The 16,504-nt window shown below is 40.7% G+C and overlaps 1 protein-coding gene across 5 annotated transcripts in view; it reads right to left on the reverse strand.

Annotated features, from left to right (window-relative positions):
• Positions 1-2,181: 2,181 nt before the first annotated feature.
• Positions 2,182-16,504, reverse strand: part of LOC127573379 (katanin-interacting protein) — a 94,957-nt gene continuing 80,634 nt past the window's right edge. For all 5 annotated transcript variants that reach the window (XM_052021541.1, XM_052021539.1, XM_052021537.1 and 2 more), the window contains 2 exons: positions 8,432-8,517; positions 2,182-3,509 (listed from right to left, as the gene is read on the reverse strand). In XM_052021541.1, coding sequence (XP_051877501.1) covers positions 3,451-3,509; positions 8,432-8,517 — 145 coding nt within the window. In that variant the 3' untranslated portion in view covers positions 2,182-3,450. The remainder of the gene's footprint in view (positions 3,510-8,431; positions 8,518-16,504) is intronic.

The following is a 16,504-nucleotide window of genomic DNA, read 5'->3' on the forward strand; positions in this document are numbered from 1 at the left end:
TTTAAACTTGATTAATAATTTCCTCTGTAAAGCTTGGTCTCTGGTGGCTTAATTTTGCTTGTTTAGTGACTTCCCCTTTTGGAAAGCAACAGGCTGATGATTTCTCTGAATTAGCCTGCTGGAGTGGAAAGTTAAGGATTTACCAGCTGCTAGTACTGGTTTAATTGTTGGCTTCCATTCAAACAATTCCTCTTCCCTGAAAATGGTTAATCATGTCCTACCTTCCTTGCTTAACACTTGGTAAATTGGTTATTATTGTCACATACCGAGGTACCGTGAAAAACTTGTCTTGCATATCATTTCATGCAGATCAATTCATTACAACAGTGCTCTGAGGTAGTACAAAGTAAAACAGTAACAGAGTGCAGAATAAAGTATTACAGAGAAAGTGCAGACAATAAGGTGCAAGGCCATAATGAGGTTCATTGTAAGGTCAAGAATCGTCATCATGGCTATCCCTCGAGGTCGAGGATGATGGTCTTTGTTCTGTTGATCTATTTATGGGCTCTCAAGTGGCTTGAGTCCAATCTTCGCTCTGAAAGTTCTTCTACATTCAGGACAGGTAGAACCGGATGGCAGATCGGGCTTTGGTTGTTGCTGCCTCTCTTTCCATTTTCTTCTCTTTTCCTCTAATTCTGCACATCTGTTGGTTTCGAAAAGTTGCTGTTCCTTCTCGGATGACTGTTTGCCAGAATTTCCTGTCCTTAGCATTGGTTTCCCAATTGTTGATGTCGATGTTACATTTCTTATTGTACTAGGGCACCATTCAATAGTCTTATAACAGCAGGATAGAAGCTGTCCTTGAGTTTGGTGGTGCATGCTTTTAGGCTTTTGTATCATCTGGCCGATGGGAGGGGAAGAGAGAATGTACTGGGTGGGGTCCTTGATTATGCTGGCTGCTTTATCGAGGCAGCGAGAAGTGTAGGCAGAGTCCATGGAGGGAAGGCTGGTTTCTGTGATGTGCTGAGCTGTGTCTACAACTCTCTGCAGCTTCTTACCGTCACAGGCAGAGCAGTTGCCATACCAAGCCGTGAAGCATCCAGATAGGTGCTCTCTATGGTGCATCGATAAAAATTGGTGAGGGTCAAAGGGGACATGCCAAATTTCTTTAGCCTCCTAAGGAAGTCAAGATGCTGGTGAGCAAGATGGCGCTGGAGTGTATTGGTTTATTATTGTCACTTGTACCAAGGTACAGTGAAAAACTTGTCTTGCATATCGATCATACAGATCAATTCATTACACAGTGCAGTTACATTGGGTTAGTACGGAGTGCACTGAGATATAGTTAGTGACATAGAGTTTAAAAGTGTAGAACAATTATAATGAGGGTAATGAGTAGATCTGTAGAGAGCAGTTGCAACGACTCGTTGCAAGCTGCTCTGCATTACCCACAATGTTGCTTGTTAAGTTTCAGGCAGTATTGTTTATTGATTTCACCACTGTCAACTTTGTAATGATTGATGCTTACCATCACCTGCAATGCCTCATTTATGTCATTGGGTTCTACATCAATGAAAGCCCACACCGAATGGCTCCAGGGTGCAATGGATCACCAAGATGGCTTCCATATCCTGGTAATGTTAACTTGGGAGAGTGTAGAACACCAACAGCAGGCCTATGTCAGTAAAATCTTGGCCCATCTGGAATTTTAAGTTCAAACAGGACCTTGTACATAGATGTGGAAAATGGTTCCTGTCACAATGCCATCAAATGATTTAGAAAGTCAACTTTATCAGAGTCAGACTGGTACCAAAGAACTGCTAGCCCAATAGCTGCTGTTGCTTGTGTTTTTCAAGGATGTAAGTAACACACTGAATAGAATCACTCAAGTTTATGTTCACATTTTTTGTTCCAAAAATCCCAAAACCTGATATTTAAAATAAAATTCTGAGGTAATGAATTGTAACAGTATTGTCCTGGTCATCCATAGACTAAAGAGATCACAGCTAAGCATCAGGCTAACTCTGAGTGGAAAGTATTTGCATCATGAATCACTTTTAAATCGGTTTCCTTGCAAGTTCATTGTGTCAGAAAGGTTAAAGTGCACACATAAAATTAGCTTTAAAATAAGTAGGCACATGAAGAAACATCTAGTGAAAGTACTCTTCAGATAACTTATTCAAAATTAGTTTACTTCCACCCGAAAAATTGAATACAATATATATTGTTTGGCTTGGAACCTTTTTTATTTAAAACTGCAAAACTATATTATAAACTTCATTGAATTTTAAAATTAGATTTTTTAATTAGTATACATTTTCTTTACATAATTAAAACATATGTACAATTATTACATTAAAAATGAAAGAGCACATGAAGGCTGATGTAGGTCTGACTAGAAAACTAGTATAATGCATCTTTTAAATTGCTATGAACATTGTCAGGGTTCAAAAGACAAAAGCATCAGTTATGTGTAATGGAATCTAGCTTTTGTTGATACTTTAGAATACATATCTTTTGTAGTGAGATGGTAACAGACCAGAGTTCTCAATATGAGATGAAGCCATTTGGACAGAATTCCTAATAAATACATGTAAAATTATACACCTTCCATTTTTGTTACCTATCGAATTGCTGTATTATTAAACTATTAACACATTCATACACGGGAACTTTCACTGTTTCAGCAAGCAGATGCTTAAAGGCCATTTAGTGTTGATGCCAGACAAATAATGCTACCTGAATGATGATAAGATATTCTAACAGCAGGAACATATTTAATGAAAACATTCCTGTATCTAACAAGTGCTAGATCTTGGAATAGAGCATGCTTGATAAGTAATCCAAGATATTTCTAAAAATATATTTCTGAATGAAATTTTTCATCAAATGATGACAATACATTCCAAGAGGTTGAACATTTCTTTAGACTTGCAAGTAAAAGATTTTCTTAAACTTAACATCTATCTACTTGACACAGGTGGATAAATACCATCAAATTTGGATGGGTATATTGATGTCATGACAGTACCAAATTTTAAAAGTTTTGAGGAGAGATCAATAGTCACTGTGTTACAGTATCATTAAGTAATGATACAGGTTAATTGGCACACATTATTGGTGAGAGGGACACATGAAAGGTGTTGTTGTAAAGGCTGCTCAAGGTTAAGGCACGTTATGGCATTAAGTAAACAGCTTACTCAATGCTACATTTGGCCATGCTATATTTGACTTGTAACTACTATGTCTCAGCACTGGGTGACACAGCATTCTTATTTCCCTCAAGAAACCAAAAAGTAATATTTAAAAAGTGAGGAATGATTCATGTATGTCAATTTTAAACTCAACATTAGGTAATCAGTTATTAAGTATGCTCCGCCTGGTGCCGCTTTGAAGATTTTCTGTCATCCTTGCTGTGTTTCGGTCATTAACACGGAGAACGTAATCCAAATCCTAACCAAAAAGGCAATAACTAATACTTCAAGACAATTCACCACACTGAGATATTTATCAGAATCTTCTTCTCCCAATTGATCCCCTGTCTGTTATGCATGTATTTGGTCGCAAAGCTAAAAAGAAAGAGAAAGATTAAACACGCTTGTAAGCATGGTTTATGAAGGGAAATCCACATAGTGTAGTATAACTGAAAAGAAATGAGACCAAAATCTTGAAACAAATGACTTCCTCGCATTCTGCATCCTTTTCCTCTAAATAATTACTCTGCATCAGCTTCTAATGTTTACCATTTCCTTACTTTCACTTATAAATGTTAACTGTGTTTGCAAAGCTCATTTCTGTTCCTGATCACCCTTTTTTCATAAAAAAAACCATGTAATGTGTTCATTTTGATATACCTTGCACATTTTTCATTCTCCCTTCTTACAGCTCTATTTAGTCATATTTTATTTACACTTTTGTTGTTGGAATCTGTACAAGTTTTCACCTTTTTGCATGCTTTTTGTTTTAGATTTCTTAGTTGTCTCTTACCTCCATGGTGGTCTGAGGATGTGATTTTTGGCATGTGGGGCAATTACCCTTTCAGTATAAATTGCATCTGTTTCACAGTAACATCAATTATTTCACCCACTGATTTCCCTGGTTTACCACAGCCAATCTTGTCTCATTGCATGGAAATTAGTCTTGGCTAAATCCGGAACACTGCATTTCTCCCTATCCAACAATACGATCAAACATTTATGATTAAGTAATTCTCACTCATCATTCATTACTAAAGCTAACATAGTCATCCATGCTATTGCTTCTGGGGCATGCTGAACACAATTTTCATGACTTTTCTGCCACTATAGTCTTAAATTCTTTTCTACGTCTTATTCTACCCAAGACATCTTTAACCCCTAGAAGCCCCAATGGAACATTTTTCTACTGACTGAAGAATTGACTGGACAACAACTTCCAAAATTTCTAGTGAGCAAATTTACTTGATCCTGGATAACATATCACAAAACACTCTGAAAAGTTGAATCAAGGCATGGCCACATGAAAAATGATAAAGCCCAACAACTGTGGAAGTGGGAAATAGCTTTTTGGAAGCAGCAGAATATGTTCTGGCAAAATACAAGAAATAGAAACCAGAGGAGGTTAAATGGCCCTCCGAGTCTATACTATCATTTGAAGATCATAGGCAACTTCAGACCTCATCCACTTTCCCAGCTGATTCCCAAATCACTGGATTCACCGAGTGTCCCAAAACTGTCTACTTCAGACTTGAGCTTAGGGCCTTGGCAGTTTAAAAGCAAGACTGTCAACAGTCAAACAGTTACCCTGAAAGATGATCAAAAAGTCAGAAAGAGAGTAGCACAGATATCTTGGATTTCTGAGGTTGGAGGATATAAGAGATGGGAAGGGGCAAAGCCATGGAGAGATTTGAAAACAGGGATGAGAATGTTAACTCAACAAGCAGAGAGGTGACAGATGAAGGGCTTGGCACAAGATACAGACAGAGTTTTGAATGATATCACAGATATCTCAATCCTAAATATCCTTAACCATTGATCATCCACAGCCTAAAGGGGCAAGGAATTCTTGAGATTTACAAATTTCAATCCTAAACCCCTTCTAGTTCGAAACTTTACAGCTTGAAGAATCAGTCGCTCAGCATGTACTTTGTCAATCCCTCTCAGGATCTTTTATGTTTTATGAGATCACCACTAAGAATTAGCAATGAATACAGGTTAATCTTTTCTCAGATTACAATCTACTAATTCCAGAAATCAATCTAGTCAGTCTGTGCCACAATGATTTCCAAGCAAGTATATCCATCTTCAGCTGGTAGACCAAAAATTGAGAGAATACTCCAGGTGTGGTCTCACAAAAGCCCTATAGAAGTGAAACAAGACTTCTTTGTACTCCATCTCCTTTGTTATAAAGATAAAAGTAACATGTGTTTTCTTAGTTGTTTGGTAAATGCACACTTTAACTTTGTGTCTCACATCCAGATACCTCTTACCACTTAAATGGTTTCTCATCCTTTAAAAATGTCCTATTTTCCCATTCTATATAGAGAAGCGAACAACTTTACATTTTGCCATATTATATCTGCTTCCTCCTTGCCCAGCTGCTTAAAGCTGTCTCCCTACACAGAATTCTTACATCCTCCAGTTAGTTTGGTATCTTTCACAAACCTGAATGTATTGCACTCTATCTTTCAACCCAAGCAAATAGCATATATTGTAGATAGCTGACAGCTTAGTGCTGATCCTTGTAGAACTCCCCTAATAACAGGCTGCTGCACTGAAAACACCCACTTTCTCCTACCCTCTTTCCCCTACCCTCTTTCCTATCCTCTGAGTCCCCATTAATGCTACCATATTACCCCAGCATTTTATGCATCAAATTTTTGCGTGACATCTATCAATTGCATTTAAGCTCTAGAAATTCATCTTCCAACTTGGCTGCTCTCAATATAATGTGATAAACTGCACATTCTAATCTGATGCTGAAATTTAGTTCCTTTGAAGTCAGATTTATTTTAAGAATTGTGTCAAGTTGATTTGCTCAGACAATGTGATTAAAGTTTTACACAATTATCACACAATATGCAAAAAGCTCAAAGATCTTGACTAAAACCCTCTCCAACAGTTTAGCTTTAGGGCTATAGACTTCTGGCACCTGTTGTTTTTTTTTGTCTCTTCCTATCCCCTATTTCCATCTATACTGATTCTACCTATAACCGATTCTACCTCTTGCTCATCCAAAGATCATTTCACATTACTGCCCTCATATCCTTATTAATAGGGATGCATCCACTCCTTTGCCTATTTCCAAACAAGATTTAATCCTTTATAAAAGTGTCAATAACATCCCCAGTACTTCCACTTGGAATTTTAAAATTTTGTTCACATTCACCTTTAAATTGTAAACTACCACTCTCTTGTTTAAATTTCTCAACTCATTTTATGAATGCTATGAAAAAAATGTTGAATTAAATAGGCAATTTCTCTACCTTCAGCCACAAGTTCATAGTTTGTTCTTTAAGTGGAGCAATCTATTGCAGCCTTCGAGTCCTTACAATGTGTGGAATGTTACGCTTTACTGCTTCATAATTCCAGTCATCATTTTCTTGGCATTTCTCAGCCTATCAGTACAGATTGTCCATGTTCTCCCTCTCCTGAACATTTCCAAATTTAGTATGCATTCTTTTACTAATGCCTTTAGAATTGGTAACACCAATTATGTAACCTAGACAAACTAGCCCCTCCCATTTATTCAGTTTCCAATCTGTTTCAAGAATACGTTTTTTTCATTTTTTTAAAAATCTATTCCACTTTTCTTTCACATTTTTTTACTTGGTGTTTTTCTGATTTTCCAATCCCATGCATTTCACTCATTTATTTTAAGTTTATAATAAAAAAGCAAATAGTTGGCTTTTTTCCCCCTAATTTAAACATTATGGTCACTAGATCCCTGACATTCCCCTTAATTCTTTTTTGCTTACTATTCCCTCTTTATTTGTCAAAATGGAAATCTAGAACTGCATTCTCCCCTATTCTTCTCGGGCAATCCCTTGGGATTAAGAATGATTTACTTCTGTACCAGTTTTGTGGATCCTGAGGTGATTGATGAGGCCAGTGTGGAACAGCAGACTCTTCCATAGATGGAGCAGATGGGTGGGTAGTTTGTGAGATGGTGCAGTTCTTCTGCCACTAACTCTCACCCACTGTGTATTCTCAATGCATTGCCATGGTTCTCAATATCATCCCAAGTGATCCTGCTCTACCTTGAGTGGTCGAGGGCCAGAGCTTCCCGGGAGTCAGTGGAGATATTGCCTTTCTTCAGGGAAGCTTTAAGGACATCCTTGAATCTTTTTCTCTGTCCACATGGCAATCTTCTCCCATCCTGGGCTCAGAATAGAGTGTCTGCTTTGGAAGTCTGTGTCATGCATGTAAACCACATGGCCAGCCACTGACTGAGAGTAATCAGGGCCTCAAAATACTATGAGAAATTAGTCACCCGAGAATTAAAACTAAAATCATCTTCTGTGGACACTCTCCGTTATTCAATCCAGTCAATACATGAAAGATTGAAATCCTCCCACGATTTTGACTGAAAATTTTACAATTACCGACATTGTCTGTACAGCCTCCTTTTGATTAGGTGCTGTCTGGAAACATTCCTATTACTAACTTTTTTGTTTAAAGTTTTCTAAGTTTACTCTAAATGACAAGCAATGCACATTCAAAGGGCTGAATGTCCTAATTCTGTTCCCAAAGTGATGCAGTACCCTTTCCTGCACTCTGCTGTGAAAAGTTTGTCTCTAGCAAATAATCCTCCCTAACTCACAGCTTACATTTTCAAAACACTAAGACACTTCATGCTATTGCTCTTATGGTCTCAACTAGAGCTCAATTATAACATCCATTTACCAGCTACTTTTCTTCCTGTATTCATTATATTCCTTGCATTCATAAAAGCTCAACTTGCATTACCCTTCAACACTTTTACTACCTTAATTCACGATTTGTTCTGCACTTGTCATGCTGCTTTAAATCCATCCTTCTGGTTTAATGTCCTTTTCTGTATGCACATCAGTAATCTTCCTGTTCACATAAAAGCCATCAATGCCTCATCAACTTTCTCTCTGCCTCCTATGGTTCCAATATCTGAGAAAAAAGACAGACTTCCTCCACCATCAAGTTTCTGATGTTGCTTAATCAGCCTAATGCTTGGTAAAGTAACCTTGTCATTATTACACCCGACTCTCAACTTCTGACTGTCTCTATTAAATTTTCATTGTTTTTTCCTTTGTACGATTTACTATGATTTCCACTTTAAAAACCTTAAGCTTTTTGCTGCAGATGCTGCGTGAACTACTGAGTATTTCAATCTTTTTAAAACTTTATTAGTCTTTTGCTCTTTTAATCTCCACCCCCTTGAGCCCAATTTTAGTATGGATCTTTAAGAATTTCTATTTGTTGATGTTCTAATTAATGTTTAACTGAGGTTGTATAGAGAAGGAAAATGAAAGTCTAACCTGGGTCAGCAGTTTGCTTCTTCTTGGATCGATGAATAATTTGGTGCTCATTGGTCATTTTCACATCCTGATCTTCCACTTGGTTGCTGAACAAAATAATAAAATGAAGCAAAATAATAAATAACTTACTCGTGAGCTTTATTGAATATATTGTTTTTCTCATCCTCTTTATGAACTCCAAAATATGTGCCATCAACTGATTATAAAATGTCCAAGTCAATTCTTTCCAAAACTCATTTCCCTTGTCCAGTAAAGACCATATATTATCAAATTCAAAGTCTACTTCTCTTTTAAATATATATACAAGAAGGTTTAACACAGGAAAGCACTTATGTTTGGAAGTGACACCATCAGGGCACAATGGATGTCCTGGACAAAATAAGTGAATAGATCCAATCTGTTGCCAAGTCAGTGTTTCAATGCTGATGCTGAATATATTGCACATTTCTGTTTCTGATTTATGTTCTTGAATCCACTGCCTGAAAATTTGTTTACAAAATCCCAAGGAAAACTGTATTGTGCAGTTCAAAAATCAGCTTAACCCAGAACAGAGAAAAATTGCACACATTTCTGGGTGTTTTGTCATCACTTGGGGAAACACAACTGACTTTTTGGTAGGATTTTCACTCGCCCTAGCACCTTACTTCCAGAGTAAAACATCTCCACATGACACCAACAGTGCTGCAACATGCAAAATTGATCTATAATGTGATTTCATCACTAGTCTGTAAAACAATTGTTCTTATTTACTTACAGTTTTACTTCCCTATTTTCTTTGAAACTATGCAATTGAAAGGAACATCTCAAATTACATCCTGTTTTCCATGAGATCTGACCTTATGTGACATTAACCAAACCCTCATGTGTGTGCCAAAGCTGCTTTGGTATGATCTTGATCTCCATGAGTTGAGCTTCCTAGCGTTAGACCTATTCTAAGCTGCTTTGTTGATCTCTCCCACACAAAAGTTTGCTGCTCACTGCTGTATTTGGGTGATCATTCAAGCTTCATGTACAAACCAAGACAACTTCATCTATTTCTCCTTCAGCCTGTGGGTGCAGGTAGAGCAAGGGCAGGTGGATTTGCCTGTATTACAGGCTTCCCCAGAGTGCAGGCATTCAAGGAATGCACGTGTGTAAGTATTACACCTGAGAGAGAATGCCCCAGCAACCTCCTGCTGGGAGTGTCGGTGGAAAGGACATCTCCTGTGGGACCAACCCTCCCTCTCTCATCAATCTGAATACCTCCCCAGGAACACTGTCTCACCACCACCAACACCCCCATTCATTGCAGTATCCACTCATTCAATAGCATGACTCCCCTGTAGCTGGAAGTGCTGCTTGTCTAATGGTACATGCCTTTAAAAGTGGACTGCAGAAATTGCACCTGCAGCATTAAATTCCCACAGCTACAATAGCCCACATACTAGTTACTCCATGCTGAAACTCACAAAATTACATTACACAGAAAAACCCAATGACGTTGTTATAGAGTCATAGAGAAATACAGCATGGAAACAGGTATACAGTTTATATAGGACAGATATCAACAATTCAGTTTAAATACCAAAGATAGTAAATCAATTTCTCTGCTGAATATCAAATTTAATGGGTTTTGCATTGTTTTAGATTATGTGTGCCACAATCTCACATCCTAGAGTTGTGTAGCCTTTAATTAAACTAAAATTAATTTTGTTTAAGCTCTCGTCACTTCATGAAATAACACACTGAATAGCTATAAAAATCTTTCCTAAAGTGTATTTTCTTAAATCAAACCATCACATAATAAACCACCACCCATTCACACAGGCTCTTTGTTCCTTGTGAAGACAAACTATTTCAGGACCTGGAAATGTGCCAATGATTTCTGAGATCAAACTAAAGGATGACTTTATACTAAATTTTCTTTTAAGATGAAGTTCATAGAAAGATCATTTCATGTCATAGAACATAGAACAATTACAGCACAATTCAGGCCCTTTGGCCCACAAAGCTGTGCCAAACATGTCCCTACCCTAGAAGTTACTAGGCTTACCCATAGCCCTCTATTTTACTCAGCTCCATATACCTACCTAACAGTCTCTTGAAAGACCCTATCGTATCAGCCTCCACCACCATCTCCGGCAGCCCATTCCACGCACTCACCACTCTCTGAGTAAAAAACTTACCCCTGACATCTCCTCTATATCTACTCCCCAGCACCTTAAACCTATGTCCTCTTGTGGCCACCAATTCAGCCCTGGGGAAAAGCCTCTAACTATCTACCCTATCAATACCTCTCATTATCTTATACACCTCAATCAGGTCCCCCCTCATCCTTCGTCTCTCCAAGGAGAAAAGGCCGAGTTCCCTCAACCTGCTTTCATAAGGCATGCTCCGCATTCCAGGCAGCACCCTTGTAAATCTCCTCTGCACCCTCTCTATGGCTTCCACATCTTTCCTGTAGTGAGGCGACCAGAACTGAGCACAATACTCCAGGTGGGGTCTGACCAGGGACCTATATAGCTGCAACAATACCTCACGGCTCCTAAATTCAATTCCCCAATTGATGAAGGACAATTCACCATATGCCTTCTTAACCACAGAGTCAACCTGCGTCGCCACTTTGAGCGTCCTATGGACTTGGACCCCAAGATCCCTCTGATCCTCCACACAGCCAAGAGTCCTACCATTAAGACTGTATTCTGCCAACATATTTGACCTACCAAAATGACCCACTTCACACTTATCTGGGTTGAACTGTATCTGCCACTTCTCAGCCCAACTCTGCATCCTATCTATATCCCTCTGTAACCTCTGACAGCCCTCCAAACTATCCACAACACCCCCAACCTTCGTGTCATCCTCAAACTTACTAACCCACCCCTCCACTTCTTCATCCAGGTCATTTATAAAAATCACAAATAGTAAGGGTCCCAGTACAGATCCCTGAGGTACACCACTGGTCACCGACCTCCACTCAGAATACGACCCTTCAACAACCACTCTTTGCCTTCTGTGGGCAGCCAGTTCTGGATCCACACTGCAATGTCCCCTTGGATCCCATGTCTCCTCACCTTCTCCATAAGCCTCGCATGGGGTACCTTATCAAGCGCCTTGCTGAAATCCATATACACTACATCAACTGATCTCCCTTCATCGATGTGCTTAGTCACATCCTCAAAAAATTCAATCAGGCTCGTAAGGCAGGACCTGCCCTTACCAAAGCCATGCTGACTATTCCTAATCATATTATACCTCTCCAAATGTTCATAAATCCTGCTTATCAGGATCTTCTCCATCAGCTTACCAACCACTGAGGTAAGACTCGCCGGTCTATAATTTCCTGGACTATCCCTACTCCCCTTCTTGAATAAGGGAACAACATCCGCAACCCTCCAATCTTCCGGAACCTCTCCCGTCTCCATGGACGATACAAAAATCATCACCAGAGGTTCCGCAATCTCCTCCCTTGCCTCCCACAGCAACCTGGGGAACATCTCACCTGGTCCCAGCGACTTATCTAACTTGATGCCTTCCAAAAGTTTCAGCACCACCTCTTTTCTAATATCTACATGCTCAAGCTTTTCAGGCCACTGCAAGTCCCCACTACAATCCCCCAGATCTTTTTCCGTGGTGAATACTAACGTAAGGTATTCGTTAAGTACCTCTGCTATTTCTTCCGGATCCATACACACTTTCCCACTGCTGCACTTGATAGGCCCCATCCTTTCACATTTCATCCTCTTACTCTTCACATGCTTGTAGAACGCCTTGGGGTTTTCCTTAATCCTGCCCGCCAAGGCCTTCTCATGTCCCCTCTGGCTCTCCTAATCTCTTTCTTAAGTTCCTTCCTTTTAGCCTTGTACTCCTCCAGATCTCTAACATTACCTAGCTCTCTGTACCTTTTGTATGCTTTTCTTTTCCTTTTGACTAGATTTATTATAGCCTTCGTACACCACGGTTCCTGTATCCTATCATGACTCCCTTGTCTCATCGGAACATGTCTATGCAGAACTCCACACAAATATCCCCTGAATATTTGCCACATATCTTCCGTACTTTTCCCAGAGAACATCTGTTCCCAATTTAATCTTCCAATTTCCTGCCTGAGAGCCTCATAATTCCCTTTACTCCAAGTAAACACCTTTCTAGCCTGTCTGTTCCTATCCCTCTCTAGTGCTAACATAAAGGAGATAGAATTATGATCACTATCACCAAAATGTTCACCCACTGAGATATCTGACACCTGACCAGGTTCATTACCCAATATCAAATCAAGCACAGCCTCTCCTCTTGTAGGTCTATCTACATACTGTGTCAAGAACCCTTCCTGAACACACCTAACAAACTCCACCCCATCTAAACCCCTCACTGTCTGGAGATGCCAATCGATGTTTGGGAAATTAAAATCCCCCATCACAACAACTCTGTTATTCTCACACCTTTCTAGGATCTGCTCCTCAATAACCCTGTCACTATTGGGCGGCCTATAAAAAACACCCAGGACCGTTATCGACCCCTTCCTGTTCCTAACCTCCACCCACAGAGACTCCGTAGACAATCCCTCCACAACGTCCACCTTTTCTGCAGCCGTGACACTATCTCCGATCAACAGTGCCACTCCCCCACCTCTCTTGCCTCCCTCCCTGTCTTTCCTGAAACATCTAAAACCCGGCACTTGAATCAACCATTCCAGACCCGGAGCCATCCAAGTCTCCGTAATGGCCACCACATCATAGCTCCAAGTATCAATCCAAGCCCTAAGCTCATCCGCCTTGTTCACAACACTCCTTGCGTTAAAATAGACACATCTCAAGCCTGACTGAACACGTCCCTTCTCTATCACCTGCCCACGGCACCCACTCCTAGCCTCCTCCACTCGAGAGCCAAACACCTCCTCCCCAGTCTCTCCAGTACGGATCCCACCCCCCCAACAATTCTAGTTTAAACTCTCCCCAGCAGCCTTAGCAAACCTCCCCGCCAGTACGTTGGTCCCCCTGGGATTCAAGTGCAACCTGTCCTCTTTGAACAGGTCATACCTGCCCCAAAAGAGGCCCCAATGATCCAGAAAACTGAATCCCTGCTCCTTACTCCAATCCCTCAACCATGCATTTAACCTCCTCCTCATTCTGTTCCTATACCCACTGTCGCTTAGCACACACAGTAATCCGGAAATTACTACCTTTGAGGTCCTGCTTCTCAACTTCCTTCCTAATTCTCTATAGTCTCTTCTCAGGACCTCATTCCTTTCCCTACCTATGTCATTGGTACCAATATGTACCACGACCTCTGGCTGTTCTCCCTCCCCCTTCAGGATATCTTGGACGCGATCTGAAACATCCCGGACCCTGGCACCTGGGAGGCAAACTACCTTCCGAGTTTCTTTCCTGCATCCACAGAATCACTTGTCTGCCCACTTAACTATAGAGTCCCCTATCACTAGTGCCCTCCTCACTCCTTCCCTACCCATCTGAGCCACAGGGCCAGGCTCTGTGCCAGAGCCACTGCCACTGTTGCTTCCCCAGGTAGGCTGTCCCCCCCTACAGTACTCAAGCAGGAGTACTTATTGTCAAGGGATACAGCCACAGGGGTACTCTCTAGTACCTGACTCTTCCCCTTCCCCCTCCTGACTGTGACCCAATTGCCTGATTCTGATGGTCCCGGCGTGACCACCTGCCTATAACTCCTCTCTATCACCTCCTTACTCTCCCTGACCAGACGAAGGTCATCAAGCTGCATCTCCAGTTCCCTAACACGGTCCCTCAGGAGCTGCAGCTCGACACACCGGGTGCAGATGTAGCCCTCCCGGAGGCAGGGAGACTCCAGGAACTCTCACATCTGACACTGAGTACAGGATACCGCACTCATACTTGACTCAGTTCAAGTCAAACTAGACTTATGATTTTCAATAAAAGGAAACCAAACAACGTCAAGTACAACAAGGTCATGGCCCAACACATTTTTTCCCCCACAGACAGCTCATAGGATGGCATTCTAGTTATATTGAAAGACAAAACAGCTTTGCCATTTAATGCACATAGGCAAACAGCAGTTTATCAAATATATCGCTGCTCTTTCATTGTCACTGGTCTAAATCCTGGAATTCCCTACACAATAGACTTTGGAAGTAATTTCACCAGAAGAACCTCAGCAGCTCAAGGAGGTGACTCACCACACCCTCTCAATGGCAGTCAGTGATGGGCAGTGATGGGCAATAAATGCTGGCCTTGCTAGTGATAACCACTTCCCCAAAAAAAGAATGAATCAAAACTTATTTTTCTTCACTTCTTTGTGAACTAAAGGCCAGAGAAGACATTTTTCAAGAAACCTGTATCGACAGCTAAGAAATTGTTCATGAAACCTACATGAAGTTGGACCTTCCAATCAGAGAGTTCTCTGGATGACACCTCGATCCTCAGCAACCACCACTGTTTACTATCAAAATTCTTACCAAGTTTAGAAATATTTACTTTCTCCAGTACCACATAATCCTCAGCATACCTCAATGCACCATGCTCTAGATTTTCTGAAAACCCACCTCCTCACTTTTTGACGCCATTCTCAGGGAAATGCTGACCATCCAGTTTCCAGTCCCACTTGCAGATTGACAATGCAAATGCTGCCCTCCAATCAATTACTATTTTACTTACAAGATAGGTATCCTTGAAAACTCAGCTTGGATCCCTCTGCTGTTGCAAACTACTGGCCCCATCCTTAACTCCAGAAATAAGAGCTGCTCTGTTTTTTTCCTGATATGTTTGTAACCCCATTCAGACTGAATGCATCTGTTTTGCATGTGGTGTGCATGGGATGTAGTTATCAAAAGGAAGATATGGTATACACGCGAGCTCAACTGTCTAAAGCATACCTCACTGGGAAACTGGAGTACGCAATATGGCCTTGATCCTGAATGCTTATAATTATTTCGGTGTGCAATTTGCTTTTAAAGTAACAAGACAAATAGGGAATAGTGAATACATTTGGCAGGCTGCAATGTTAGGTATTGTTCGATCTGAATATCACCAGTCACATTTATGCCTGTCTGTCACTGCACTGCAGAGGTGCTGTTATGAGGTCATGAAATCTTTGGGAGAGGTTGGGGGGGGGGGGGTGGTGTTGGGTAAATATGATTATTCTGGAGAGTTTAATCGCAGGGCACCTTTATTTATGGGAATCCTGAAATGAAAAATCGGAAACTTTAAGTATTAAGTCTGTTCCACGAGGCTAAAACCTACAAGAGCCTGTAGGTGGATTTAGGGAATGAGAGGGATTACTGAAAGGGGTGGGAGGTGGTGCTCAGCAGGAATAGATGGTGGTTGGCAAGGATCACAGAGTAATGTTTTGTGCAGCAGTGAGGAATCATGCCATTTTAAAAAAAGTTAGGGGCCATGGCCTAACCAACATTTAAGAGACAAGCCTGCCTTGGCTCCACCCACATGATAGCTCTGTCAATGCCCAGGGCCTTGGTGCAAAGAATTGAATGACTCTAAACCATAATTTCCCAGATGTAGTAATTTATTTTTGGGAATATATTTACTTCTCAGTCTGCTATCAAAGTGGTCTAAAGGTGGCAAAATGAGAAAGGTAAACAAAATAGACAGATGGTGTGAGTGTGTCACAGCAGATATACCCCACCTTGTGTCACCTACTGCTCCAATCTACTGCCAGCACTATGGATACAAGCCAGTCTCCATTACCAGTAGTCATTGACCAGTATCTGTGCGACCCACATTGTTGTGACGTCAGCTCAGACTCTGCATGGAAACTGTGGCTAAACTGCTGGTGTTGGATTACATCACTCTGACAGCCCCAACTTCTTGTAGCTGTTAACTTCACCTCTATTGACAACTGCTGCTCACATAGTGGTCTTCTTCCAATCACGAAGTGAATAAACCTCTTTACTGTGAAAATACTCAGGGCATCTCTCAAGAATAGAAGACACATTGCTCCTCTGAGTCAGATGGCTGAGAGTTCAAATCCCATTACTGTGACAAAATTTAGGCCGTTATTTCAGTCCAGTACATTTGGAGAAGTTGTTTGAAGATTAAACCAGGGACCTTCTGGTCCTTTAAGCAGATAAAAACAACTCCATTA

Source organism: Pristis pectinata, chromosome 8, assembly GCF_009764475.1.
Source record: "Pristis pectinata isolate sPriPec2 chromosome 8, sPriPec2.1.pri, whole genome shotgun sequence".
NCBI lineage: Eukaryota > Metazoa > Chordata > Chondrichthyes > Rhinopristiformes > Pristidae > Pristis > Pristis pectinata.